Here is a 26,700-nt window from a genome sequence, read left to right as displayed (position 1 = left end):
AAATGTTCTGTGCATACATGTTAAACCCGGGCCTGTGGGAAACCAGATGCATGGGCCTCTGTTAGGATTACCGTTCGCCAGTTCTGTTTCCAATCAGCGTGTTGGTCTAAATTTAGCACAATAAACGCATCTTCTATACGTATTTATTGTTATTATTTACATTTTACACCCAAACATTTAATCAACTCGTAAAATTATAAAATTACCACATTTGAAGCAATCACAGGCTGCTGTTGGATCCCTGAAGGTGCATGTGGGCTACTTTCATAAAATTAAGTTAAAACCCCCCTCGAACACGGTTCGCATAGTGACACCAATTCATCTAATCTCCTTCCATTCCCTAAGCTGCAGCAATGAAAAGTGCATTAGCATTCTGCCTTGGCGTGTATATCTAAGTGGCTTAAAAAGTGATTTGAAGTTGATTTGTATATAAAAGGTCCCCTTTATCCGGATTGAAGGTCTAATCTGCTCGGTGTCGCATGACTGCTCCAGGAAACCCGTTTGAGCACCGTCATATAAGACGGAGTATAAACGTAGGGTGGCTGTCATTAAAGCCGTTTTACAAAAGCCCACTTCCTTTTACTGTCATCTGAGGGAGGGAGAAAGAGAGGGTGAGGAGAGAGAGGTAGAGAGATTACTCACGGAGCTACAGTGACTAATGTGGAACATGCAAATTAGAAGATAAATGTCACATAACGCAATATTCACTCATGAACAAACGTGGAGAAGTTTGGGGACACTGAACCATGCGCGCAGTCCGATGGAGATGCCGCAAAGTGGCCCAAGATGTGATTATGCTGGGCTGCAGTGCGTCGAGGGAGGTCTGCAGGCCAGATGTTGGGAATGATTTTTATTCCTCTTCCCCCTCTTTTCCTGGTTCATCATACGTCAAACGTCTGATTGTAGAAAAAAACATTTAAGTCCGTAAGGCAGCATGAGTTATATGACCACTTAGATCTTATTATTGAATTTTTTACTTTTTTAAACATGCGACTTTTCGCTGTGTGCGCGTCGCGGGCAAAATAGAATAGGCCGAGTTTTTGAATAATGGACCAAATCTGACTTAGCAGGCCCTATCTAATTATATTAGGATATCCCCGTAAGAGCTTTTTAATTAGTTGGTGATTGTTTAGTAATACATAAATATTAAAACAAGAGCATGCTTTTAAATAGATTTGAGTAAAAGGTTAAGGAAAAGGACAGAAATGTCCTTAAAGTTACAGCTCATTTTCGGAGCACATTTGGAGAAAGGAGGAGGAGATGTGGTTAGGGAGTAGGCTAATCCAACCAGCGGGTAAAAAGGGCAATTTTAGATTGCTCATATTCTGCTGTAGCCTAACTGCATCGCACCGTGACACCAGCTTTGAGCAGCGGAGGAGCACAAAACCGGACGCACCCATAGCATCGGCACCAGCACATCTTCAGAAGCGCTTCTACTGTCTGCAAAGACTGGATTGGAAACACAGCCAGGGGGGAAATACTCAGACGCACGCTTTTCACAGAGAATCGATTCTGTGATGACCGTGAGATTCCACAAGTAATATGCGCAACTTTGTGGATTGCCCTTTTTTTTCTCTCTTCCTTTCTCTTTTCTGCCCAGTTGTGTTTCCTCATTCATTGTGCGCCCTATGAAGAGCATTAACTATCCCTCCCTCCAATCCCATTGAAAAGGCTCTGAAAAAAAAACAGAGGGAGATGAGAGCAGCAAATCCCTTTTTTATTCCCCTCGTAGCGCTCAATAAGAGAAGAATGTGTTGCCTATCAGTCACCGAGGGGATCAAGTCTTCGGGACTGTCCCACGCGTTCAATGCGCCGTGCAGAGCATCACTGAGAGAGACAGAGTGAAGAGGACTGTGGAAGCAGCAGCATCCTGCCTAATGCTTCATATCATTTAACCTGTCTCCGTTCGAGATCAATTTAGGTCAATTAGGATTGCCTGCTTCTCTCACCTTTCAAAGTCCACTCTCCGGACTGTGGCGTGGTGAGTATATCCACCTTGCACCATTGCTTATTTTGTTCGTTATTCAATACATTATGGATTCTAAAACATGTCATCACCTTGTCTCCTTTTATCATAACACAATGTAAGAAAATTTGCAATTAATTTTTTACTATGATTTTCTTCCTACTTTTTCCCCAAAAAAAAAAAAAAGTTGATGGCATATTTGTGATACCTGTCAGTGACGTTTGGAAAGTGGAAATAATCTACAACCTTAATCGAAATTGATAATCTGCTACTTCTTTATTTGACTCGGAAGACGCGATGAGGAGCCTGGCGCTGCTGTTGGGGGTGAAAGCCGCCTGCATCCTGCTGGTGTCGTCCCTCTCGGGCACAGGGGCCGTCAACAACAGCGGCCGGTGGTGGTGAGTGATGATGCGTTCAGTGCGTTATCAGCATCCCGCCACTGAAAACTCGGACGAACAGCGTTTTTGACTGGGACACCACATTCCACGCTGCGTGCCCGAAATAATGTGTTAGTTTTGGCACAGTTCTCAACTTCTGTGCAGTCATAGAAAAAAAAAAAGAAAAAAAAAAAGCGCAACCGCATGATAAACCCGTGGGGGTTTTGGAACTTTCGATTTCAAATTGCTGAGCGTGAGTTCTGGTGTAAACTATTACACCTTTTAAAGTTTATTTTCTTTTCAGTAAAAACGGCCGTAACAGTGTATTTATTTAACAATATACGAATTACATTTGTAATAATGACATTTTTGCCTGGGTGTATTTGATTTATTCTCTCCTCTCCCCATCCCCTGTCATTTAGACTTTGTGGTTTGAACACGAGAGAATATTTTTCAGTCCAATGTGGGATTAATTAAATATGGATTTATTTGTACATTCTTGTCTCCACGGCGTAGTTAAACTCAAGTTGACAGTTTCACAAAGAAAACAAATACATAATTGGATCAGTATCGTTTTGTGCCAGCGAACATAATGAAATGCGTATTAAAAATGTATGAACTGTTGACTGGCATTGCAGAGATAAAGATTTAATGGAAGATTATTTTTTAATGCTTTTGGTGGAGAATATTTTCCCATGAGGCCAGGCATTATGCAAATATTTACAATATCAAATTACATTTTTTTTGAAGAAAAAAAAAAAGCACCACTGAGTTGTGAAATGATGACTGGATTATTAATGATTCCAAGTTTCACCACACAACCGTCTGGGGCAGCCCTCCAACAGGCCAAGAGTAGCTCCCACTTTTCCGGATGATACTGCTCAGCAGACACAGTCATTACAGTCCATGTGAATAAAAACGTGTTGACAGACAGCTCACAGAAATCTCCAGCATGTAGAGTTTGAAAATTATACAGGCTGTACTGACGAACTCAAACTGTACTGAAACCCGAACGAAAAATGAAATAAAAAATGTGTATCAAACAGAACAAGTGTAGGTGGCATGGTATGACATGGTACGATAAATATGGACAGACCTGATGGCCAGAACCTTCCCTGAAATCATGCAGCAGACGCAGAAAGTTGCTTGAAGTATAGATATGGTTGTTAAAATGTTTTTTATCCTACTCATGATAAAGTCAACTCTACTGAGTTAAAGAACAGAATATTTTAGAAAACACTAACCCAATTTATAAATGTATTCTTTTTGATGATCTGGAACATTTTGACAGGATGGGTATATTTGGAAACCCAAAGGGTGTGGTTCACTCCTGGTCAGTTTCTGGTTTATCACATGGGGCAGAGAAATATATTTAAAGGACAAGACACTGGTGAAGAGATGAAGAGAGATCTGATGTGAGCCCCTTCAGGTTTTTGCACCTCAAAATGTGATAGCATCTCTATCCTGATCAGTGTGACAGATGCTGAGTACTTAACTTAGATGGTAACGGTTCAGTAATGAAAATCATGCACCTGGTTTAGATCCAAGTTAATAATAAAGATGTAAAAATATAGTTGGCAAAGATGGACACTTACTGTTTCTTCATGATGTTGGAACAGCATAAATCACTGTTGCAGGTACAAAAACCCACAAAGTGACAGGACAGATGAGTTCAAGAATTTAGAGCGTCCTAGAAGGGAGAACCAGCTGCTTGACCCTGATTTCCAGCGTCTTTGTGTTTTGTCAGGGGTATTGTCAATGTGCCCTCTTCATCCAACCTTCTCACCAATTCCAAGAACGTGCAGTTGGTCCTGGATCCAAGTCTCGCACTGCTGAGTCGTCGCCAGCGTCGGCTGATTAGGCAGAATCCTGGCATCTTGCATGCTATCACCGCTGGGCTGCACACTGCCATAAAGGAGTGTAAGTGGCAGTTCCGCAACCGCCGCTGGAACTGCCCGACCACCCACAGCCCAGCAGTTTTTGGCAAAATTGTCAACCGTGGTGAGTCTCTCTTGTCCGTCTAACTCAGCCGAGCTTTGACATTCTAGGGCAGGATGTAGTGGAATCTAAAGTGTGCATTGAAAAAGCTGTTTCTAAATAGTTCCACCTTTGGAGTAAAAAAAGCTGGCGCAGCCGTGTTTAACAGGTTAAATGTGATAATGAAGTTTCCTTGTTGTTTCTTCAGGATGCCGAGAGTCGGCGTTTGTATTTGCCATTACCAGCGCAGGTGTGACCCACGCTGTGGCTCGATCCTGCTCAGAAGGGTCCATCGAGTCGTGCACATGTGACTATCGTCGTCGAGGTCCTGGTGGTCCAGATTGGCACTGGGGTGGCTGCAGTGACAATGTAGATTTTGGGCGGATGTTCAGCCGTGAGTTTGTGGACTCGAGTGAGAGGGGCAGAGATCTGCGCTACCTCACAAATCTACACAACAATGAGGCTGGCAGAATGGTAAGTGTTTTGCACAGTTCCAACATATTTCCAATATAGTTGTAATTTCCACGTAGCAGTTTAACTAGCAGGCTTTCGTCTCTTTTCTTGTAGACAGTGTCATCAGAGATGCGTCAGGAGTGTAAGTGTCATGGTATGTCAGGCTCCTGCACTGTGCGAACCTGTTGGATGCGCCTTCCCAGCTTCCGTGCAGTAGGAGACTTCCTAAAGGACCGGTTTGATGGTGCATCCAGAGTTATTTACGCCAACAAGGGCAGCAACCGTGCATCCCACCGAGCCGACCCCCGACATTTGGAGCCTGAGAACCCAGCTCACAAACCCCCCTCTGCCATGGACCTGGTTTATTATGAGAAATCACCAAACTTCTGCTCATACAATGGCAAGACTGGCACTTTAGGAACTTCCGGGAGAACGTGCAACAGCTCCTCTCCAGGCCTGGATGGATGCGAGCTGCTGTGCTGTGGACGTGGGTACGCGACACGGACAGAGAGCGTGACTGAACGTTGCCACTGCACGTTCCACTGGTGCTGTCATGTCAGCTGCTTGAACTGCACCAGTACACGAACGCTACACCAGTGTCTATGATCACAGTTTGATGCCCAGATGAATATTTTTTCTTGAATGAAAGACAAAGAAGAACGTCTTATCAAAGAATGTCACTAGCACACAGGTGGTATTAGAAGAAAGTAGAATCTATAGGAAACTTCAAGGCGGGTAAAATGATACAGGGAACTTTAGCGCAAAAACCTTTAATCAGTGGGGGTTTTTTTAATAGGGACAAACAGAAAAGCATAAATATGAGAACAGGGTAAAGTTGTTGCTCATTGCTTTGCTTTACGGTATCACAAGGGGGATTTAAATGAAACAGGCATCCATGTAGAATGGATCGTCCACATCCCTCAAGTGTTTATGCTGCGGATAAGTAGAATTAAAACTGATGTGACACAATGATATGGAGGAGAACTGATTGTTGTAAGTAGGTACTATAAGACCCTTTGTCTCCCTCCCACTGAGGGCAGAAACTGGACACAATGCTTCACAGATGTTTCTGTGGCCAGAAAGCCACAAACATGTTCTCATAAACTGGTGAAGACCTTTACTTCAAGAAGGAAATAATTTGAAAACGTTTTGGCTTCTCTACAAATTCTGTGAAATTATGTCCAGGGATGGGTTGTGTGTCCCCAACCCGAGTACTCAGGCCACGGAAAGAAGTCAAACAGCTTACAGTTTTCTCACCAAATCTGGCCCTGTACTTAACTTTCTCTGGAGGTGAATACACCTCAACCTCAATTTACTTCCTTACTTACATATGATGGTTCAGATATTATATAACAGGGACCAGTGCTCACCAAAGAAAGTAAAAACTGACTGAACAAATTCTACTTGGGCAATGTAAATTGAATGTATTATCTATACACTGAATATCATAGCATGTCTTGATGTAACATGAAGGGTCAGTATTAGAGAAAAATGATGAAATATAATCACGATCTCACCATGCTCTCTAACTTCAATCTTGGCTGTGAAAAGTAACCAAGTGACGGATAAACATTATTATTTGAAGCAAATTGCCTCTGCTGACGAGATCGTACAGTATATCAGCTAAGAGAACCAAAATGGTGTAAATATTAAAATATATGAATATATTTATAATGACATCATTTGTTTTTCTAAATGATTTATGCACCTGTCAGTGACTGGAGAAAATGCTATCAGTGGTGTCAAGTGAGAAGATGTATCGATCGTATGACTTTTTACTTTGATGTAATGTAGCTGACACAAACGGGCTCTTATTAGAAACAGAATATTATCACTTCTTTGGTTGTTTACCTTGTTTTCTGTAAAATAGTTGTGTTCATGCACTGAATATTTACCTTTTTTTAAAACTGTAAATACAAAATATTTATTTCTGAGGATTTTTATACTGTTATAGAATTGTCAGGAAAGACATTCTTTAGATTTTGATCCAAATATTAGGTTCCAGTTGGGTTTGTGTTGTAAGATAGAACAATAAAGTCTATATTTTCAATTAAGTTGAATGTGTCAAAAGCTGCTAATGTGTCTGTTGTAGTTTCTGTGTTTGAAAAAGTTTGGACAATCATCCAAGTGACCATATAAGCCTTTCCCTGGGTGTTCTTTGCTTAATCCTATTACCACCACCAAAGCAGCCTCTCTCTCCAGCTCACAAAACATCCTTATGTTTGTGGTCCCAACAACAGAGAAAACCTCAGCTTATCCAGCCACATGAATTATTTTCATGCAGTATCGGATTTTTCTGCATTGGATGTTTTACTTGATTGGCATAATGTTGGGCAGCAATAAAGAATCAATGTGAAAATAATGAAAACCACCTACAACCCATAGCAACCTGATTAACCATGGTAGTTTAATAAACTTAACACTTACTATAATCGCAGCATCGGAGCAGCCAGGGGCATCCTAACAGAGTGAAGTGGAGGCAGACGCATCAAGACACTGATATACAGTATATTCAAACATCCAGTGGTTCAAGCAGCAGAGAAACAGAGTTATACCTGTAAGGAAAGATGGGCTGACACAGGGATGAGGGAAAAGATGAGATATCTTAAATTGGGGCTGCGTTGCTCGTGGTATGAACAGAGATCAAGCAGCTAAATAATAAATCAATAAATTGAGTGAAGGTTCATTGGCATCTCACCTAGCAGATGAAAAGGAGATAAGAGGATACATAGAGCATGTCTGAGCAAACAGGAGGGTGGGTAATCTATAAAAAACTAAAAGATTAGAACTTGAAATTTACATACATGTCTATGTGCTCAAAACATGAATCATATATCATATATTACTGGACAATGAGCTGACTGCATGATTTGGTTGAAAGAATTTGATGAACATATTTTTTTTAAAAATCAGGAAGAGCAAACACCTACATCCGCAGGTGAAAAGATGAAGTGGCAGACGGATTTAAGAAAAGAGGAGGGAAGGCAGAGTTCAAATCCCAGGCGTAAGAGTCGGAGTGTCGGTAGTGAGAGTGAGAGGAGGGGGTACTGCCTGTGGGAGTGCTGAGGAGTCAGTGATAATTAGCTCAATTAGTGACAAAGGCAGTGTAATAAATACCGACTTAGTGTCTGGGTCCCTGCTGGCCTCTCCCTGCGCAGCCTGCGATGTGGCCCTGGCCTGACGGACAATTCATTAAACTGACAAAATACCCCACCGTCCAGGCGTGACGCAGCGAGTTAGCCCCCTACAGGCCCTGCTCATTGTTCTAATTGTCTGGGCTGGAGTCACTTTGTGGCCGCCTCCTCCTTCACCCACCCTGTCTTCACGCTCTGCCTTCAGAAAACCCATGGAGTTAATGCCCCTACCTTACTCTGTAAGTAGGTGATCGGCAGGTTGGAGAAAAAAAAGCAGTAAGAGTTCCTTGGGGTGGGGTGGCTGGTGGGGGAGGCAGTGGGATTAGGGAATGGAGGTTGCCTGGGAGTGCTGGGAGCAGCATCGATCGGAATGTAGGAGAGATGAGTCCAGAAGCTCGGATGCGGGACAAAGCGAGAGTTAATAAGGAAAGATTGAAGGGGCTGGCGACAATGGGCTGCCACCCGAGTCGAGATGAAATTGCTTCCGAGGATTATTGGGAGTGGGTGTGAGTGCTGTGAGTGTGTGTTTGGTTGGGCATTTGTGTGTGTAGTAGCAGGGGGAGTGCTGGATTGATGGCTGCCCCTCTGGTTGGGGAGCAGGGGACCAGGGGAGGCTAACCGGCTGTTCCCACAGTCTGTTCTGCTGAAGCCACCTTTGACACACGGGGCTGCCAGGCGGCGAGCAGGCAGCCATGATGAGGAGGGCACAAACAAAAACAACTGCTCCACTCCACAGAAGTCACCGTCTCTTGGAAGACCGGTGGGGAAACGATAAAGGTTGGAGGTGAGAAAAAAAAAACGGAAGGAGAGCAGGAAAGTATGACGTGGAAGTAAAAGAGAGAAACAAACAGAAAAAAAATATGTGCACAGCTGGATCACAACCCATCAGGTCCTGAATATCCAGTGTCAGGAGATAATAACAGGTGGGCATCCAGTTGTGATCACATGACAGCATTTACATTACATGCAGCAACGCTTTACTAATTCTAATCCGATGTCAAACAAAGATTTAGTTCTGGGTATCACTCACCATTAAATGGTTAATTTGGATTGAGATTAACTATACAGTAAACTGATGCTTAACTTCATGAACAATAGAACAGGGTTACTAGGGTCAAAGTTAATGGAACCGTTTTTAAAATGTATTATACAGACAATATGAAACATAACCACACTGACGGTTGTCCATGATTTAACACTAGAAGTTTCCTCCAACTTCTGATCCTTACAAATGATTTAACAATATTAGTCATTATTATGAATGCAGAGAAGATGAGATGGCAAAAAAAGATAAAGTGGCTGCAAATGAGAATTCTTGCTAAAGGAAAAATGGAAAAATGTTTTAACTGCTGGGTGGACCTGACTTGAATTTAAAGGATGTGTGAGTCAAATAAACGCAGTGGGGTTTGGATGATAATTCAGAATGATAGGCTACCCACAGGTTGTGTGTTTCATAATGTAGCATGTCTCCCCCAACGTTCTATTGATCCTAACACTCGCCTGTGGGTGAAGAGAAGTTCCAAATAATTAGGGGCACTGTTATGACAGGTACACCCTTACACTGCTGTAACATAAGAAGCATTGATTTTGTGCCTTTAAGTTGACCACAAGACTATTACATAACAAAATATGCATTTACAATTTCATCACACACACACACACACACACACACACACACACACACACACACACACACACACACACACACACACACACACACACACACACACACACACACACACACACACACACACACACACACACACACACACACACACACACACACACACACACACACACACACCAAGTACATAAAGAAATATAAAGTTACAAAAAAATGACCCAGTGGACTAATGGCTGTCAAAACACTGGGTGAAATGTATTCAGATTTCAAGGAAACAATGAAAAGAGTGTGTTGCATACGTGTGTGCGTACTGAAGCCGGTGTGTTTGAGTGTATGTGTGTGGGTGTGTGGATGGCAGCTGGGAGGCAGACACGGTCCAGGAGAATCATCCCCTAGCAACTGACCTTTTCGGCAGATGGCAGTTCCACAGCAACAACCAGCCAGCATCACAATGGCCACGGCCTCCTAATATCTCCATCACTTCATCATCTACCGACCTGCAACAACCTGTCACACAGGAAAGAGGGAAGTTTGAATTAATCTGCATGAACGTTAAGACCAACACATCACACACGCACGCACGCACACACGCACACACACAAACACACACACACACACACACGCACACACTACTTTGGGTCTGTCTGACTGTTCCCATGTTCCTGGGGTGAGAAACAGGATGGTGGGAAGGGATGTGAAGAGGATGGAGCTGCAGAAACAGAACAAACAGTCACTGCTCTCTACAAAACTCTGTTTTCCACTGTTGGGTTTTCTGCACACACTGAATCAGGGTGGGAATGTGGACAGACCACTTGATCATGGTGAGCAATCAGCATTATGTCTGTGGTCAGGCTCTGCGCCTCTGTGGAGTGAGATGGAGAAAAAGCCTCACAGTTATGAGAGGTACATACATTTGCGTATGTGTGCATGTGTGTGTGTATGTGTGTGTGTGTGTGTGTGTGTGTGTGTATTTGTGCATGTTTGTGATAGTCCAGCTTGACAACGATGTTAATCGCTGAGTCTTGTGCATATGAACACTTGAAAAAGTGAATCTGCATGAGGTGGTAATATATTTTGATGTATCAACACCCCCCCCCTCTCCAGCCACCCATCTGCACAAACACACACTGACCTCTTGATTGTCTTGGTGTCATGTCCCTTTTATCCATTGACTGTTGATATTAAATCCTTTTTTCATCATCTGCTGCACCCAATCATCATGAATTATCACCTTGCTAAATAATTTAAAGTGATCTTGAATCCATCGTAGACCCCAAATGCTCAACTTGTAGTAGAATTTTACAGACAACGTTGGAAGAGAACGACTAAAATCCATCCTAAATAAAAAACCTAACTCTCTAATTACACATCTGTGAATATTTAACCTGACAGGAGCAGACAAGAGACAACAAACTGATAAAGGACATGTTACTATCAGATCCCCTGGGATTGAGCGTGTTCATTGGAAAACTGTACATCAATGTGTTAAAACCACTGGATATTCTAGTGGAGATCATATGCTAGACTGATGAGCTGGACTGTAATAACAGGGAGAATTTGTGTGCGGACCCCTGACGGTGTATGTGTACGGCAAAGACAGGCTTCAGCTCCGACGTCGTCATCAAACGAGTGCAAACTGTGGTGGAATGTATGCGACAAAAAATGAGTCAATGCACTATTTCACCTGTCAGCGGGGATGAAGTCTGTGTTTCTTCACATCAAGCAGACTACTCAGTGATAGATTGAAGCAATATGTGCCTGGTTAGATTGAACGCTTCTCGTTATCCAAGTATGTCTAAGGTTAAATATATGATATTTATGTATTGTATTACATACTGTTTTACTTTTACTGAGATCATTTGTACTATACAGTGAAATATGGCTTCATATTTATATTTAGCAAGATAAAATGACAGTGATAAAAAGGATTCTGATTTTACTAAGCGGTCAGACATCATCTCAACCTCTACATGGCATCTTTGAGTCAATAAATAGCACTGAGAAATGGCTTCAGGCTCAAGGTCTTCATCTTAAATCTTGTAATTCTTCTGGAGACAAAGGGAGAAATGCTCAGTTTTTGGTTTTAATTACTAGCTGTGTTTTACAGCTACGGTGGGCGAGGACACAGCAATGACACAGCAGTGAAGGAATGTTTATTTGCTGCATTTTAGGAGCTGAGTGGCTTGCAGGAACTATGACACATTCTTGTGTCACTGGCTCTCCAGCTCAGACATACTTTCACATTCACACACTGGCGCCCCGTGTGTCGGTTCACAGACATACTGTATATGATTCCCCCAAAACACATTATGCACACATCCTCAAAATGTTGTCACTTCTGGCATCTGTATGTTCATGCATGACGACTTAGAGTGACACAACATACTTCCCTTGTGTGTCAACGTCTGCAAGAGGCTGCTGTACAATGATGATTCAAAGATTTTTCAAACCTTACTTCAATGTTCTGGTGGTCCATGACCACAAAGTGTATATCTATGCATGTCAGTAGGTGTGTGTGCTCAGTTGCATGGCACACACCTCTCCCTCAACATATTTCCTTTTGCAGTCCTGTCCATTATCCCCTGCATCTGGCAGCCAAAGCCTGTAAAGAAGACATTTCTCTTGGCAACTGTTTTTAAAGGCAGTGACACAGGGGACAGCCAACCACAGGAGCCACACATCTTCCAATCTACATGCATACTGAGAACTGCTCGCATAACAGAACCGCCCCAATCTCGGTCTCTTCCCCATGTCCCACTCACACTTGCACACACACGATAATGCACCCACCCGCCCTTGTCTCTCTGCAATATACTTAACCAAGCTTTGAGGGCTAATCACTTCCAGAGCCAGAGCTGTCCTACAAACTGTGCCAGTAGACTTTCAGTACAGTTTGCACACTAAAAGCTTCCTTCTGGCCCCCAATTGAATATTGTGTGAATATAACACATGAGCTCAGAGAACTTCACAGGAGAAGCTGTTAAGTGCTGTGATTATATGTACAAATGTTTTTAATTTGGACATTAAATGCTGCCTGGTTTTTGAAATGGACGATGTCCAGCATCATGTTTAAATCATGAAACCTGGTGTGTGAGTGTCATCAGTAAGGATGCAGCAGTTGTCAACAGATTCTCCAAGGGCACTGAACCCTCAACACACCCCTGTTTAAGATACTATTGGAGGAATAAGCCCACCTGAATCTATCCGAGGTTGACATAGCCACAAAAAAAAACAACATGTCCTTTGCATAAGTGAATATACTTTGATTAATATCATGTGCGTGTTGTATTTCATTCAGTTACAGCTGCAGAGAACAGATTATCCCAACAGTCAGCTTGTTGAGACACATCCCTCTTTTGATTACCTGCCAGTCATTAAGTTTTCAGACATCTGGATTCATCTAAAAGAGAAGTAGGTGTGTCAGCATTTTGGTCTGATTTTTTGACATACTACCAGCTTCACATTTGTCAACCATCCAGACAGATTTCTTAAAAAATCCTCTGGGATATAGACATTTTTATTACAGCTTGATTCAGCTTTTGGAAGCTATATGACAATGGAAAATGTCCAGGTGTAAATGTGTGGCAATGTTCACCCGTATTTGAACTGCGAGGGTCTGATGGTTTCTTAGGTCTTATGCCTGGATCATAGCGGATTTCTTTCCCTGCAGCCATTCTTTGTTTGTCTTCAACTTTAAAGTTGTGCAGCAGCTGGTACTTCTCCTCAAACCCATGGAGAACTAATAAGAAAAAAAGATAAGAAATTTCTGGTAGAAAAATTTCACTGGTGGTCTGAAGATATTCCAACACTTTATGAATGAGTTCTGAGGAAAGGATGCTCCACTTTGGCACATCTAAACGTGAGCTGTACTCGATTTTAATCATGACCCATCTTGAAACAATAATATAAACAATGTCACATGGGCCTCTTTTTGAAAATAATAACACATTTCAATTTCCCAAATTAAGGCTTGTGTGGAGTGAAAGACGTGTGTGAAGTACAGATCAACTATAAACGTGGCCTTCAATGGTAATCACGTTGTGGGTCTTACTGATGTTGGTGACGACTGCCATCTACTGACAGAAAGTTAGAACTGCAAGCATTTAGTTAGGGTCAAAAATGTCTATGCGAAGCAATCTGTTCCGTGTACCATGTAATTGTAATTTAATATTCGTTTCAGAAAGGGGTATAAAAAAAGAATGGGTTTTTTTTGTATAGAATACAACGACAACAACAACAACAACAAAAACAACAACAACAACGTGTGTTCCTTTTTGTCAAAAACGAAGGGGTTAATGAGAAATTGTAATTTCATTTAAAAACGATTTGACTTTCAATTTCTGTTTTCAACAAGACAAAATAAATAACGAGAAATAATAAATGAAAAAAGAATACTTTTTTTTTTTCTGAGACCGGATGTTGTCACTTGACTTCAAAGAAAGAGAACCAAACATGGTGTGGTAGAACACCTGGGGCACAGATCACTATGGGAACCCTGAACATTCTGTTATATTCTACACCGACAGTCCTACATTACATTAGATCTTGTTTTGTAACCAGATAATAACATCCGGTCTGTGGAAACGAGAAAAAAAAGTACAGTAATTATTTGTACAAACCCAGCATTGCATTCCAAATAATGATCCAGGTGTGTTTTTCTGGACATTGGTGATTTATTTTCCAATCAGTTTCAACTGAATTCATCATGAGAAAGTGTGAATTAAATTAGCATGAAAAATGTGTCAACTGATTCATACATTTGTGTTCAATAGACAGTGTTGACCTGTGAAAGAGCAGAGAGCCAAATATCCAAACAGAGAAAATATTCAGTAAGTTGCTCGAGACACAGCAACTGAGAGTCGACCTACAATCCGGAAAATAAAATAAAAGGGACAATAATAGGGCAAGTTATATTACTTTTCAGGATTTTCTCTGCTCACACATTAAGCATCATTTTACCTCTTGTTCTGTTGATACCATCCACTGAATTCATGGTGCCACAGAGGACAGAGCATGACAGGACAGAAGATGGATGATTGACTACAACACAGGAGGTCAGGTAAAGGAGACAAAAAACAATGGCTTAAAAGCAATGGCTCAAAATCCCCTGATAAATGATCTGTAGTTGTAATATTAGATGTAGCCGTATATTTCTGTATTCTTTTCTGGTTTTAGTACAACATAAACACTCAATGCAGCTACACGACAGGAATTCAAAATAAAGGTAAAATAGCTAAATTGATCTGTACAACAATGTTCAGGAAACTTTAGAGCAGACCCCAAGGACTAAACAGTCTATGAAATAATGATTAAAAAAGATTAAAGAGGGTGGAAAAAAAATGTTCCAAAACTAAAAGCAAAAAGAAAAAGATGATTTAGGAAAAGCAGTGAAGGATTTTTTAAAAATGGGTGAATTGAACTCAAAGGCATCATCAAAAGAATTGAATGAAGTTCAGAATGAAGTTGTCCTGTGGGGCCATAACGTTTGTTAAAATACAAACCTGGCAGGTGGAAATGGCTGTTTGAAATGAGAACAAATCAGTTTTATCATAACGATAGGTCTGATAGGGGTTGATTCTATGTGTATCATTACAAGCATTAAACACATGCAATAAGATAAAAGGCTGGAAATAATATCTGGATGGATATAATATCTGGATATCTTAAGAGAGCATGGGGAATATGGATGGCTTTAAAAATATAGCAAGACCAAAATTTAGCCTAATTAAATCAGAAAGTGAAAAATAAGTGGCAGGAAGAGGAAAACAGAGAAAATAAACACTGCATTGAAAGTAAGTGGGAGGAATTAATTCCTCTTGTTTTTCCTTTACTGCAAATTCTTATCCTGTTTAAATGTTGAAAATTCAATTGAATATTTATCATTCTGTGCATTGTAATTTCACTCTGAAACACCCTGTAGTTTTTTGTTTTTTTTTTGCTCTTTTGTCAAACACTGTCTATCAGGACTTGGAGACTTTTACAGTTATACATAGACACCATGGCTGTCCTTGTGACTTGTCCCAGTCACTTGGTTTTGATTGTGTGCTGTCCCACCATGCTGCTGTATGCCTCATTGAAAATAAAAACAATGTGATTTGAAAGCTGCCACTTGTATTGCGTTGGTGATGTATGAGACATTCAAAACATGCAAAAGCAAAGAAATGTGAGAGCTGAGCCAAGCAGAGGTTTATACTGTACCTACGTTTCCTGTTGAAGACAGATGGTAGACAGTATATTAAAACAAAAACTGCATATTCACACATAGAAATGATGATCTGTTTAGAATCGTTGAAGCTTTATAAATTGCAATTACACATGCACATTCTTAAATTGTGCCAATTCATTCAGTCAATTTTGTGAGCATTGACTTGCAGCACAATACTTCATCCTATTAGCATATTAAAGGCCTTGACAGCCACATTAACAGCTGGTAAATACAAGCAGTGCTTTGGGTGGGGACATAAATGTGGTATTCTTGTGAATTGTTTATATCAAGGCTGCAAAATTAAAAAAAAAAAATTCTGTTGTTGACGCGGTTTTGAATAGCAGATCACATCAGTTAAAAACTGTCAAAACACTCGGTTTGATAACAGCGTGAGACACTTCCTCAGAATGGATGAAGGTCACACTGATCTGTGCAAATTCAAAACCAGAAATAATACTCTGTCTATTCATCTTTAAGTAGTTTTGAAACTGTACCTAAAATTTGTATATGGGAGCAGGCAAGACAGATTTCCCCACAGAGGAAAAACATTACAAGGTAAAAATGTGAAACAGATACAGTAAAGGTCAATTCCATTGGCCAAAAGGTCACAAGGAAATGTAGTGTCCAAGTTTCCAATTTGACTACAGATGTGTTTCTCAGAATGAAGACACTTTTGTGTAACACTGACGTCTTAACATAATGCAGACATAATACAAGCAAGAATCTTATACTCTGTTTCAGATTTATTGTAGTCACACTGAATAAACTGTTGCTGTCAGTTCTAGTCTTCTAACTGAGGCTTCCACCGCACAATGCCTACTTTGATATTAATCTTATTTTCAATTTGTCATTATTTATTAAAAATAGAACTATTTAAAACAAGGAAAATGGAAATGTAATAAACTGAGAGGACTGTGAAATATTTATCATATTAAAAGTTAATTATATCTGTGTGTGTGTGTGTGTGTGTGTGTGTGTGTATATGTATATGTAAATGTATATGTATGTGTGTATATATATATATATATATATATATATATATATATATATATATATATATATACATACGAACACACACAATAACCACGCACACACACACACACACACACACACACACACAAATATATACTGTATATAAATTTGTATAAATTTGACATCATCCTGAAAATGTGAATAGAACGTGATGTCTATGTTCCTTTTTTCGTTCAACATATTCCTATCTTACAATTGAAATATCCAAATATATTTGTTATTTTTGAGATAGATAATTTTTGAATAATTTACTATAATTTTGAACTGTAATGACCAAAATATGTGCCTTATTTTTTACAGGGATAAACTTTTTGAGAATGTATAAATGTATCTATGCAAAGTTAAAATAAAGTACATAAGAACATGAATGCAAATGCCATTATAGTCAAACTAGCAGGATCACTTTTACAATAAACTTTACTTTATTGACAGTAAAAATTTTGAGAATATTGAGGGGCAGGCATTTGTAAATGCAAGAACATCTCGGAAAGCAATGTGACGTCTCTTTTTTTATATACGGTGATGAGGCAGTTGTACATCTTGAACTTTGAGGTAAAGTGTTTTTCATGTTATGTCACTCACAAAATATCGTATAACATTGAAAAGTCCACACAGGAGACAAAACCCATGTCTCATTTTTACATTTTGAAATTACTTCACATTTCCAAAATAATTCACAATTTAGGGAAAAGCAGAAAATGACAAGCACACATGCTATAGTCCATTCACACACATCTCTCTACTTATCAAACCAAGTGCATTTTTAGATTTACATTTTCCAACAGTTTCAAGTATATTTTTGCCTTTGATAACAGAAAATTCAGTTAAACTATGAAGCAGCAAACCCACAACAACAAATTAGAATACTGAGTTTGGTCTCATTCATGTTCCCAACGTTAACATTATCAGATAACACCATACTGTAGCAATAAGGTTTTTGGGTGCTATAAAGAAGCAGGAGGTAACATTTCATGGACTTGAGGAGTATGCTGGATAAGATTTGGGATATAGCTGATTAAATACACCAAGGCTGAAACAAACAACAATAAATAGATAATCACGATCAATAACTCAGCAGATCAAAACTGATTTGTCAATTCATTCTTAAATAATTTGTTTTTTAATTTACTTACATTATGCAAATTGTGTAAAATCTCAGCCACAACTGCTGAATGTAAAACCACAAAAAGAATTGCAGCACACTACAGTGTAGACCATAGAACCAGTGCAAAGCTGTGGGATTCTATAGAAGGCCAGCTCCGTTCAAAATGCACCGGTGTCACAACTGAGATGATCGGTTATTGTTAGCATTATGCAATTTATCAGTGCAGTCGTACAATTGCAGAAAAAAAAAATGTGGAAAGCTTATCGGTTGCTTAGGCAAAGATGTTTATATATAAGCAGGAAACCTAAAAGTGCGATCCTGTATAGGCGTGGCACGTCAGGGCAACTCAGTCAGGCTCTTACTGTACACCACATAGCTCATGGTCTGATCTGCACCAGCGTTCTAAGGCTTACTTTAAAATCCAAAAGATAGTTTTTAAGCTCAGGTTCACTTCCTTCATGATTTTGCTTTGCCCTGATAGTCTCACTGTGTAGCTGCAAACATTCCCTTGTCTGAGGTGACCTCACACACTGTTGAACCACGCTGTAAACAATGTATTCCTACAGCAGTGCACTACTGTAGGAGTTAAGGCAATCCTTTTCTGTGCTTCATCTGTGATGAAAACTCCCAAACTCAGAGGCATAAAGCTCTCAATGCATATTAAGCTGACCTGACACATTACATAAAACAACCTTTGCGACCACAAAAACAATGCTCTTAGCACACACTAATCATACTATATACTACAATACATTTGAAATGCTCGTGCTTTTCTAAATCTCTCAAAAGTGCTAGCTAAATCACTTAGCAAAAGATGGCTAGTCAAGATTTTTGAGCACCAGTTCCCTTCTAGTTTTTTTTTTTTTTTTTTTAAAGAGGAAATTCCTAAAGAAGGCACTTTTGAAGCAAAACCAGTAGTTTTGCCAGATGAATTGATATGGGAGTGAAGTCAATCTTAGAATGTAATTTTCCTCCTCTATACTTAAAGTATGTCTGCTTTAGTTGAATAAATAATCTCACAATAAAAACACAAATCTTTTTACGTGCACTTGGGATTTAAAGTAACTCATCTGGTGCAGAACAAACATGAGCCCACAACTTAAGAGAGCAGCAGACCCCTTTTTCTCGTCGATCCACCAGTCCCCCTATCCTCAGGCCACCTGATGCTCTCCACGGCTGAGGTGAGACAAGAACTCGTACCGGTCGTGGCTGTGGTGGCCGCAGATGTTGCACTCGAAAGGTTGGTGGAAGCCGTGACAACCCATATGGATGGTGAACATGACGTGGTCCAGGAAGAGAATGCGACAGTGCCGGCATTGGAAGGAATGCACAGGCCGACCATCCCTGTCTAACACCTGCATAGTCTCCCCGGTGGAGAGGAGTGAGCCATGACTCCTCTTTACTATGACAGGGGGAACAGGACATGCTCTCTCCCACTCTGGGTCCAAGTCTTTGGCCTGGCTGGGGCTGGAAGTGGGATGGCTGCGGGGCATTGCCAGGGGTTGGAAGTGGAGGTGGTGGTTGTTGGAGGTACTTGTCGGGGCTGTAACCCTTGTGCTCTGCTCTTCTGCTGTGCTTTCTGTGTCTGTAGAGTCAGGGCAGCCGTTGGGTGAGGTGGTGTGGCTATGAGCAGAAGGCTGGTCGTCGCGGCTTTCACCTGCCTCCCGTCCTCCCAAGCCTAGTGGCATTGCTTTGGGCCAACCTCCACTATGGGCTTGGGGACCCTGAGGAGTCATGCGGCTGTTGATGGAGCCCATAACTATTCGTAGCTCCGACAGGAAGGCAGGATGAAGCTGAGACAATGCAGGTAGCTTGTGGTTCTCCTTTTTTCCTTGGTCACTTTTGAGGTTCGATCCCGCCATCCCAATGGCGTCCCCAGCAGGCTGAGAGATCATGAGGTCCCCTTCTTTCTCAGAGCCAGAGGACAATTCATAAGGTGCTTCAGGCAGGTCAAGATGCATGTGCTTTTCACCTATGTAACAGACATATCACCAATAAATAACAATTAGAATGTCATTTTTCCTTGACTGATTGAATTTCTCCATCTGGTCCATTTTCTCAAACAACATGACTGACAACGTCAAGTTGATATTTGGCTGATTTGTCTTTATGATGCCAAATGGAGATCACATTGCTGCTCTTCATCAGTCACTTTACTGAGTTGAAGATGAATCATGATTATTGTATATGTTAAGTTAAAAATAGTTGAGTAAAGGCAGTCTGGATGAATGACAACTCACCCAAAAACTTCTGCGGCGTTGACCTCTTGCGTTTGGTGATGCTGTTTGTCAGCCTATCCACAAACTGGATTTTTTTACAGGATGGCTGGAGCATGGGTTTAGTAATCATCTCCATATTTACTGATTCTTCATCTGTAAATAGAGAATGGCTAAGTCATTACCTTTATAAACATTCCAGTAGAGTTCAACAGGCTTTTTTTGTGTGACATATTACTTTGTGCTGTCTGTGTGCTGACTGCAGTCTGACGGTCCAGACAACCATGGCAGCGATCTAGATGTTCCTCCAGTGTGTTCTGCTGTTTGTAGCTGCGACTGCAGTAGCTGCACTTGAAAGGTTTCCCAACAGTTGGAGAGGAAACTGTAATTATGAGAAACAAGTATTTGTTTTCTTAAGACACGGAAAAAATTGTCAAATGTAGACAATAGACACTGTTGAATGAACACAAAAATGACACGTAATATGGCATTGTGGGAGGGGATTTTAAAAAAACAAACTTATTTCTTGTTAGAAAGGTTTGAGAGAGTGGATTCCCCCATTTATTGGTAATTACTCTGTGAAGCTTGCCAATCTTGACAGAACGTCTAACCGTTCACCGCAACATTTCATTTGAGAAGACCGTCGGAAAAAACTGACGTCAACATGCTGAAATCCATTTTACGAGAATCGCTTCTTCGTGAAAACCTGTGGCACCCATTGAGATGACCATACCTGCTGTACAAAGTATTTATGTGAACCCAGTTAAACTGAAAGCATTCACAGGATTTCCTGTTTTCAGAAACTGTTAAATGTCATATTTTGTCTTCAGGCCTATTTCCTTTAAGTGCCTCAAAAGAGGGCCACTCTAATGTAGCACCACTTCTTCACACTTGCTTTAGTGGTGTACACTATTCCCCTTCACAGTATGGATTAATATTGTTTTGGAACAGATTCATCCATCAGCTTTAACAATGTGAAATGTCTTCATGATGTCTTTGGTGTGTGAGACAATGTTGATACACACATAGTCTTAAGAATTTACCTGCATGTGTTCGTAGATGTCCAGCGAGGGCATCTCTCCGGCGACAGGCGTAATTACAAATGGGGCATTTGAAAGGCTTCTCTCCTGAGTGCAACTTGATATGGCGCAATAAGTTGCCCTTCTGGGTAAAGGAAGCCCCACACTGGTTACACTGGAATGGCCTTTCACCTATAAATACATGAACAGCATTGCATTGCCTTTATATCTTAGTATTTATTGCAGTAATACATGTGGTCCATAAATTTAGCTTTTAGTACAACCTAAATGTATTTTACCTGTGTGGCTACGCTTGTGCACCATCAGCACATTAGGTCCAATGCAGATCATCCCACACACTTCACACTGGAGCTTCCCATTGGGCAGCCGGATAGGTCCTGGTGAAGCAGCTTTCGAACTGGCCATCTCATTGTAAATGCTCATTCCATCTGTTCCAGTGGTAATGAAGTCTGTGCTGATTTCTTCCGCGGGTTCCCCTCTATCATCCTTCCTGCTTTCGTCCGTCACAGCCGCTCTGTTGTTTGGCTGCGGAGCACCTGGTGACTCATCATCACTGCAAAGCTCAACCTTAATGGAGTTTGCTGTATAGAGAGGGAAGGATTGGAACCTTTCATATATAACCTGTTTTTAATTAAATTAATGAAAACTACATTTTGGAAATGTTTCAGTTACTTTTCAAGGCTAAAAGCTGTGTGGAAATGACTCAAGTTAACACAGAGAGGAATATAAGAGGGAATCAGCTCTGATTCCTTCATACAAAGGTATCTAGTCTGCATCTGACACAACTGACCACTAAGTTCCTGCCTAGGTTGCCTTGAGAACAGGGTCAGGCTCTCTAGTTCTGATTTAGAATGGTTCTGATTGGGAAGGAAAGTTATTATTATTCCAACATGTTCAAGTTGAAATGTGAAAAAAACTTTTTATTACCACAGTAATAAAAAACTGGAATGAAAAAAATTGGTTTTGAAACCAAATGATAACAAAACTGAAAAAATATTGGTTTGTTTGACAGCTAAAAAAGCCATGCTCTTAAAATAATGGGACATCTGCTTCTTGAGCTTAAATATGAAGTAACAGTAAACTCGAAACCTTTCTGGAATCCACACATAAAGCAGATGACTAAAAACAGATTTTTTTATTACCTAAAATATAATGTCAAAATAGGCCAATCCTTTTCCAACAAGATGCAATTGAATTTCTTCCAGCTTTCATGTCAAATTTAACCATTCTCCCAAAGCAGTCAATTGAAAAAAAAAAAAAAAGGGAGAGGAGTAATCATTGAAAATAAGCAGTCAACAAGAGGATTTAGTCTGATGCGAACAGTCTCTAAAACGTAACATTAACAATGGATTTATGTGCATGATGACATTCACGAGCATCAAGACCTCTGACAGTCCGGGTCAGGTTGAAAGTTAGTGCCAGCAATGAAGACTATAGGCTTCCTGTAAGAAAACTCTGTCACAACCTGCCTGTTCTTTCATATTTTGATGGGGTTGTCCTGCTGAGGATGAAATTCATTCAGCCGAGGTAGAAATGTAAAAACCAGAGGGGGGAGATGATTCCGTGCATCCCTCTAAACAAAATTGTATCTTGATTATTTGCATTCCGTTGGTTCTCAGTAAATTTAAGAATACAATTTAAGGTTCTTATTGTTTATCTTGCTGTTTTGGCACCAGCCAGCAGATTCTCAATCATTTTATAACACTTCAGTAGCTTAAATATATACTTGAAAGCTTTAATATACAAATGTATACACATTCCAAGACTGTGGAACAGTGCCAGTACCTATAACAGCTGAAGGTAATGATAACTATTATTATTATTATTATTATTATTATTATTAGTAGTAGTAGTAGTAGTAGTAGTAGTAGTATTATTATTAGTATTATTATTATTATTACTATTATTACATCCCTCTTGAAAGCGGTGATTTATTGTAATGCAACCATTGCAGATAGAAAGATGAAACAAAAAACACATTACTCGGATGAAAATCCACATCTTGAGATGATGACCTTGACCTTGACAAAACTAGGTCAAGGTAAAATTTCAACTTTTGTACACTCAGGAACCGAATAAGATAGAAGGACGAGGGAGAAGGCCAGTGTGAGTAAGACCACAAATCAAAGCTAGTGCTTTGATCTACCTATGTACTAACTTTGATCAATGGTCAAAGCTAGTGCATAGCTTTGACCTGCCCTGAAAGGTCAAACCTATGCACTTGTCAGGTACCACTTTCAGGGTACCCTGACCTACACTGGAAGTAGGTCAGGGTAAGTGGGTCTCTGATTGCCTTGGTTCTTGTTATTATTTATTTATTTATTTATTTATTGATTGATGTTACTATTATTGCAAAACTTTAATGAAGCCTCCAATATAGACCATATGGCCACAATGAAATACAAAAGTAGTTTGATAACTGACCACTCAGGGAGCGATGTGGTGAAGACTGCTGACTGTTTGGTGATCTCACTGAAGGGCCCTGCATCCCGCCATAAAAATCCTGTTCTGCTGATGACTCTCCTCCATTACCTGAAACAAGTAGACCCTCTTTATTCAGTGAAGACATTGTACACACAAGTACACCAGTTCTTCCTTTGTATTTAAGTTTACCTTGTGCACATGAGGAACCATTGCAGTCATCAGAATTCATTCTCTCACCAGATTCCTTAAAAAACAGATTATATATATTATTTCCCCGCCTCATATGAATCCAAATGAGACCGAATGTAACAAATCTCAAGCACAAAAAAACGTTAATACAATCTTTTAATTCTGACTATAGAAAACCTACTTACCAGCTGTTTGTTAGAACAATAATAAGTAAAGATGGGTAAATAAGTAATCAATAGTTTTATGTTTTCACTTCCAAGTGTCTCCTGATAAGTTCAATCTTATAAACTTTATTTGGTAAATTTGAGTTCTGCCTTGCTATTTCTGTATCATAAGGATTCTTCTGTACTGTGGCCAGAAAATGAATATGAACAGCTCCACATTTATAGAAAGCTAATGGGGTGTGGAGGAGGAGTTGAAACTACCGTGGGTGGACAAAATAGCTAGAAGACCTTGCACTATGCTGCAATCGAGTGCTACACTCCCACAAACTGCCCTTGATTGGAATATCTGACATAATATCAACAAAATTCAACATCAAGATAAAAAAAAAAAAAAATCGGGAGGAAAATGCATAGTCTGGAGAAAATGAAGAGAAGTAGAGATGGACGGAATATTATGTGAGTAAAAACAAAATCAAAATCTCCATTTCGAACGTTACAATATATCAGAAGTTCTCAAACTTTTTTCTGTCAGGCTCTCTTCCTACATTCAGAAGCCATAAAAGTTCACCCAACAATTCTTATCAATCATTAATAATGATAGGGGAAGCCATTAATAAAAAATGATTTCATTACCTCTGCCAAGGAGGTTAGGTTTTCCATCCATGTCCTGTGTTAGATAGTTTGTCAGCAAGTTTACTCAAAAGCTACACAATGGATTGGAAATGATGGTCTTGGGCCAGAACAGAACAATCAAATTGTGTTCCAGATCTTGACAAAGGGAAGAATCCAGGACTTTGTCTTATTTATTTATGGTTGTCTTTAATACAGTGAAATAAGGTGTGTTTATTTTCATTTCTCAGGGAATACTGAATGTAAATAGCGTTACAAAAGTAGGGGCTTGAATGTGTGCATTTTGGTGTAAATGTCAATGAAAAATCTGAATTAAGATTACAGTAGTTCCGCACTATAAATTGCACTGGATTATAAAGTGCACCTTCAATGAATGACACATTTTTTAAAAATTCACATGAAAGGCACACTGGATTGAAGTTACAGCTGAGAGTTGAGAACTCATCTGAGAACTCAATAAATGGCCTATTTTAAAACTGTTTTCATATATAAGGCGCACTGAATTATAAGGTGCACTGTCGGTTTTTGAGAAAATTAGTCTTTTAGGTGCGCCTCATAGTGCGGGAAATACTGTACTGATTTTTGGATGAGGCTTGGATGAAATAAAGGGGGGATTCTTGTTGGAGGTATGAACTATACGAGCCATCATAGTCTGAATATTAGTGAACTGTACGTATGTCAGCACAGTCGCATCAGGAAATTAGTTCATTTTCTTCAAAACATAAAAAAAAACCCCAAAAAAATCGAGGTGGTGTTTTATTTTTATGTATTGTAATTTTCCCATTTTTATTATCTATGTTTTTTCTTGACATTTTCCCGGCATATTAATATTACACATTCACTGCTCATATAAATAGTAGAGGTTGAAGTGAACCGTGCAGACTACCATGCTGGTGCTGCTGAGTTAACATTTTCCGACGTTTGCAACATGTCGATTTTAAATGATCACACTTCAGGTATTGCTATATTGAATTTTATGCTGTGGGTGGGGAAAAAGATGAACGCTTACATCTAGAACGTCGCATCTTTTTAGCTCAAATGGATGACTTCAGTCGGGAGACTGTGGAGTAATAGAGGGGGCGGAGAGAACACATAGCAGGGCAAAATGAATAGAGGATTGGACGCGCATGGGGAGCAACAGGCGGTGATGCAGCCGTGAGACGCGCCAGTCACACCAGGGCACGGCGATTAGGATGAAAAGGGACGCGCAAAAAAAAAAAAAAAGCGCAGATTCCCCGTCTGACAACGCTTTCCGTCCGATATGAACGATTGTATGTTAAAAAACACATTTGCAAATTACTGTCATGGCATCTCCATCCATACGTGACTATTTGTTTTATCTGCTCGGTGGATTTTTGGTTCATTACGGCACCAACGGGCTGGTGGACGGTCGCGACAGCGGCGAGACACAACGGCAATTTGTTGCAGGAGTTGCCACAGTCCAAATTGTCTACATGAACGCAGCTGTCATCGAGCATCGAGCACGTCAGACTGACCTGAGCCATGCAATGTTTCTCATGAGCCGTTGCTATGGCACCCGACCACACGACAAATGGCATTCACCTCACCAACTATTCAAAAACACGCCGTACTTCCAGATTCAAACCCGATCGAAGGTCTCACCAAACGTCGCGGTGAAGTCCACGGAGCTCTTCCCTTCCTGGCGACCGATTGTTGTTTTCCTCCCTAATTGTACGGATAGCTGTTTGTTTTCCCGAGCGACGACAGCATCTCCGGGATTTTTTTTTTTTTTTTTTTTTTTTTTACCTGGGAATCCCAAACAACTTCCGGGCCCATGCTGGGATACAGACCGAATAATTGTACAACAGAGCGCCTGATTCAGTGATTGTCGAAAGCATCGATGCGCTTTAGCTCCGAGTACAGGTGGCGTTATAATGTCACTTATCTGCCTTTATAAGCGCGCACAGACTGAACGAAGACTTCAGACTGGTGGTTATCCTTTTTTTTGTTGATGAGTCAGCTTATTGAAATTATTATTGTTTTAATTCAGGAAGAGTTTGTCATTAAAGCCTCCCCCCATGCTAATTAGAAATTTATATTTTTTATTATTATAATTTTTAAATTATGTTTAGCGACTAGGTTGCACATACTGTATATTTATTATACAGTCATTACCTGCTCCAAAGAGCTTGTGTTTTTATCA

General features: G+C 40.2%; 2 protein-coding genes across 3 annotated transcripts; one reads left to right on the top strand and one right to left on the bottom strand.

Moving 5' to 3' along the window:
• The first annotated feature begins 1,344 nt into the window (after positions 1-1,344).
• On the top strand, positions 1,345-7,029 carry wnt1 (wingless-type MMTV integration site family, member 1). Of its 2 annotated transcripts, XM_068331486.1 has the most exons (5): positions 1,345-1,981; positions 2,259-2,364; positions 4,091-4,344; positions 4,529-4,794; positions 4,888-7,029. In XM_068331486.1, the coding sequence occupies exons 2-5, from the start codon at positions 2,264-2,266 to the stop codon at positions 5,377-5,379; spliced, it is 1,113 nt and encodes a 370-aa protein (XP_068187587.1). In that variant the 5' UTR covers positions 1,345-1,981; positions 2,259-2,263; the 3' UTR covers positions 5,380-7,029. The 2 variants fall into 2 exon arrangements, with proteins under 2 accessions (XP_068187587.1, XP_068187590.1); XM_068331489.1 differs by lacking the exon at positions 1,345-1,981 and having other exon boundaries at positions 2,132-2,364.
• Positions 7,030-18,746: 11,717 nt separating this feature from the next.
• ikzf4 (IKAROS family zinc finger 4) lies at positions 18,747-26,653 on the bottom strand. The gene is given in 9 exon segments (XM_068340628.1): positions 18,747-19,845; positions 20,114-20,245; positions 20,328-20,471; positions 21,133-21,300; positions 21,408-21,710; positions 23,554-23,661; positions 23,743-23,797; positions 26,182-26,298; positions 26,301-26,653. Coding segments are annotated over 9 exon segments (1,881 nt in total). The 5' UTR covers positions 26,334-26,653; the 3' UTR covers positions 18,747-19,024.
• Positions 26,654-26,700: the final 47 nt, after the last annotated feature.

This window comes from Antennarius striatus, chromosome 2 (assembly GCF_040054535.1).
Source record: "Antennarius striatus isolate MH-2024 chromosome 2, ASM4005453v1, whole genome shotgun sequence".
Lineage (NCBI taxonomy): Eukaryota > Metazoa > Chordata > Actinopteri > Lophiiformes > Antennariidae > Antennarius > Antennarius striatus.
Note: the sequence above shows the minus strand (reverse complement) of the source record. Positions and strands in the feature narration are given on the sequence as shown.

Excerpts from the sequence above, each read along its gene's own strand:
- wnt1 (XM_068331486.1), top strand. The coding sequence starts at position 2,264 with ATGAGGAGCCTGGCGCTGCTGTTGGGGGTGAAAGCCGCCTGCATCCTG. Across the intron at positions 2,365-4,090 it reads AACAACAGCGGCCGGTGGTG|GGGTATTGTCAATGTGCCCT; the intron begins GTGAGTGATGAT and ends GTGTTTTGTCAG. Across the intron at positions 4,345-4,528 it reads TGGCAAAATTGTCAACCGTG|GATGCCGAGAGTCGGCGTTT; the intron begins GTGAGTCTCTCT and ends TTGTTTCTTCAG.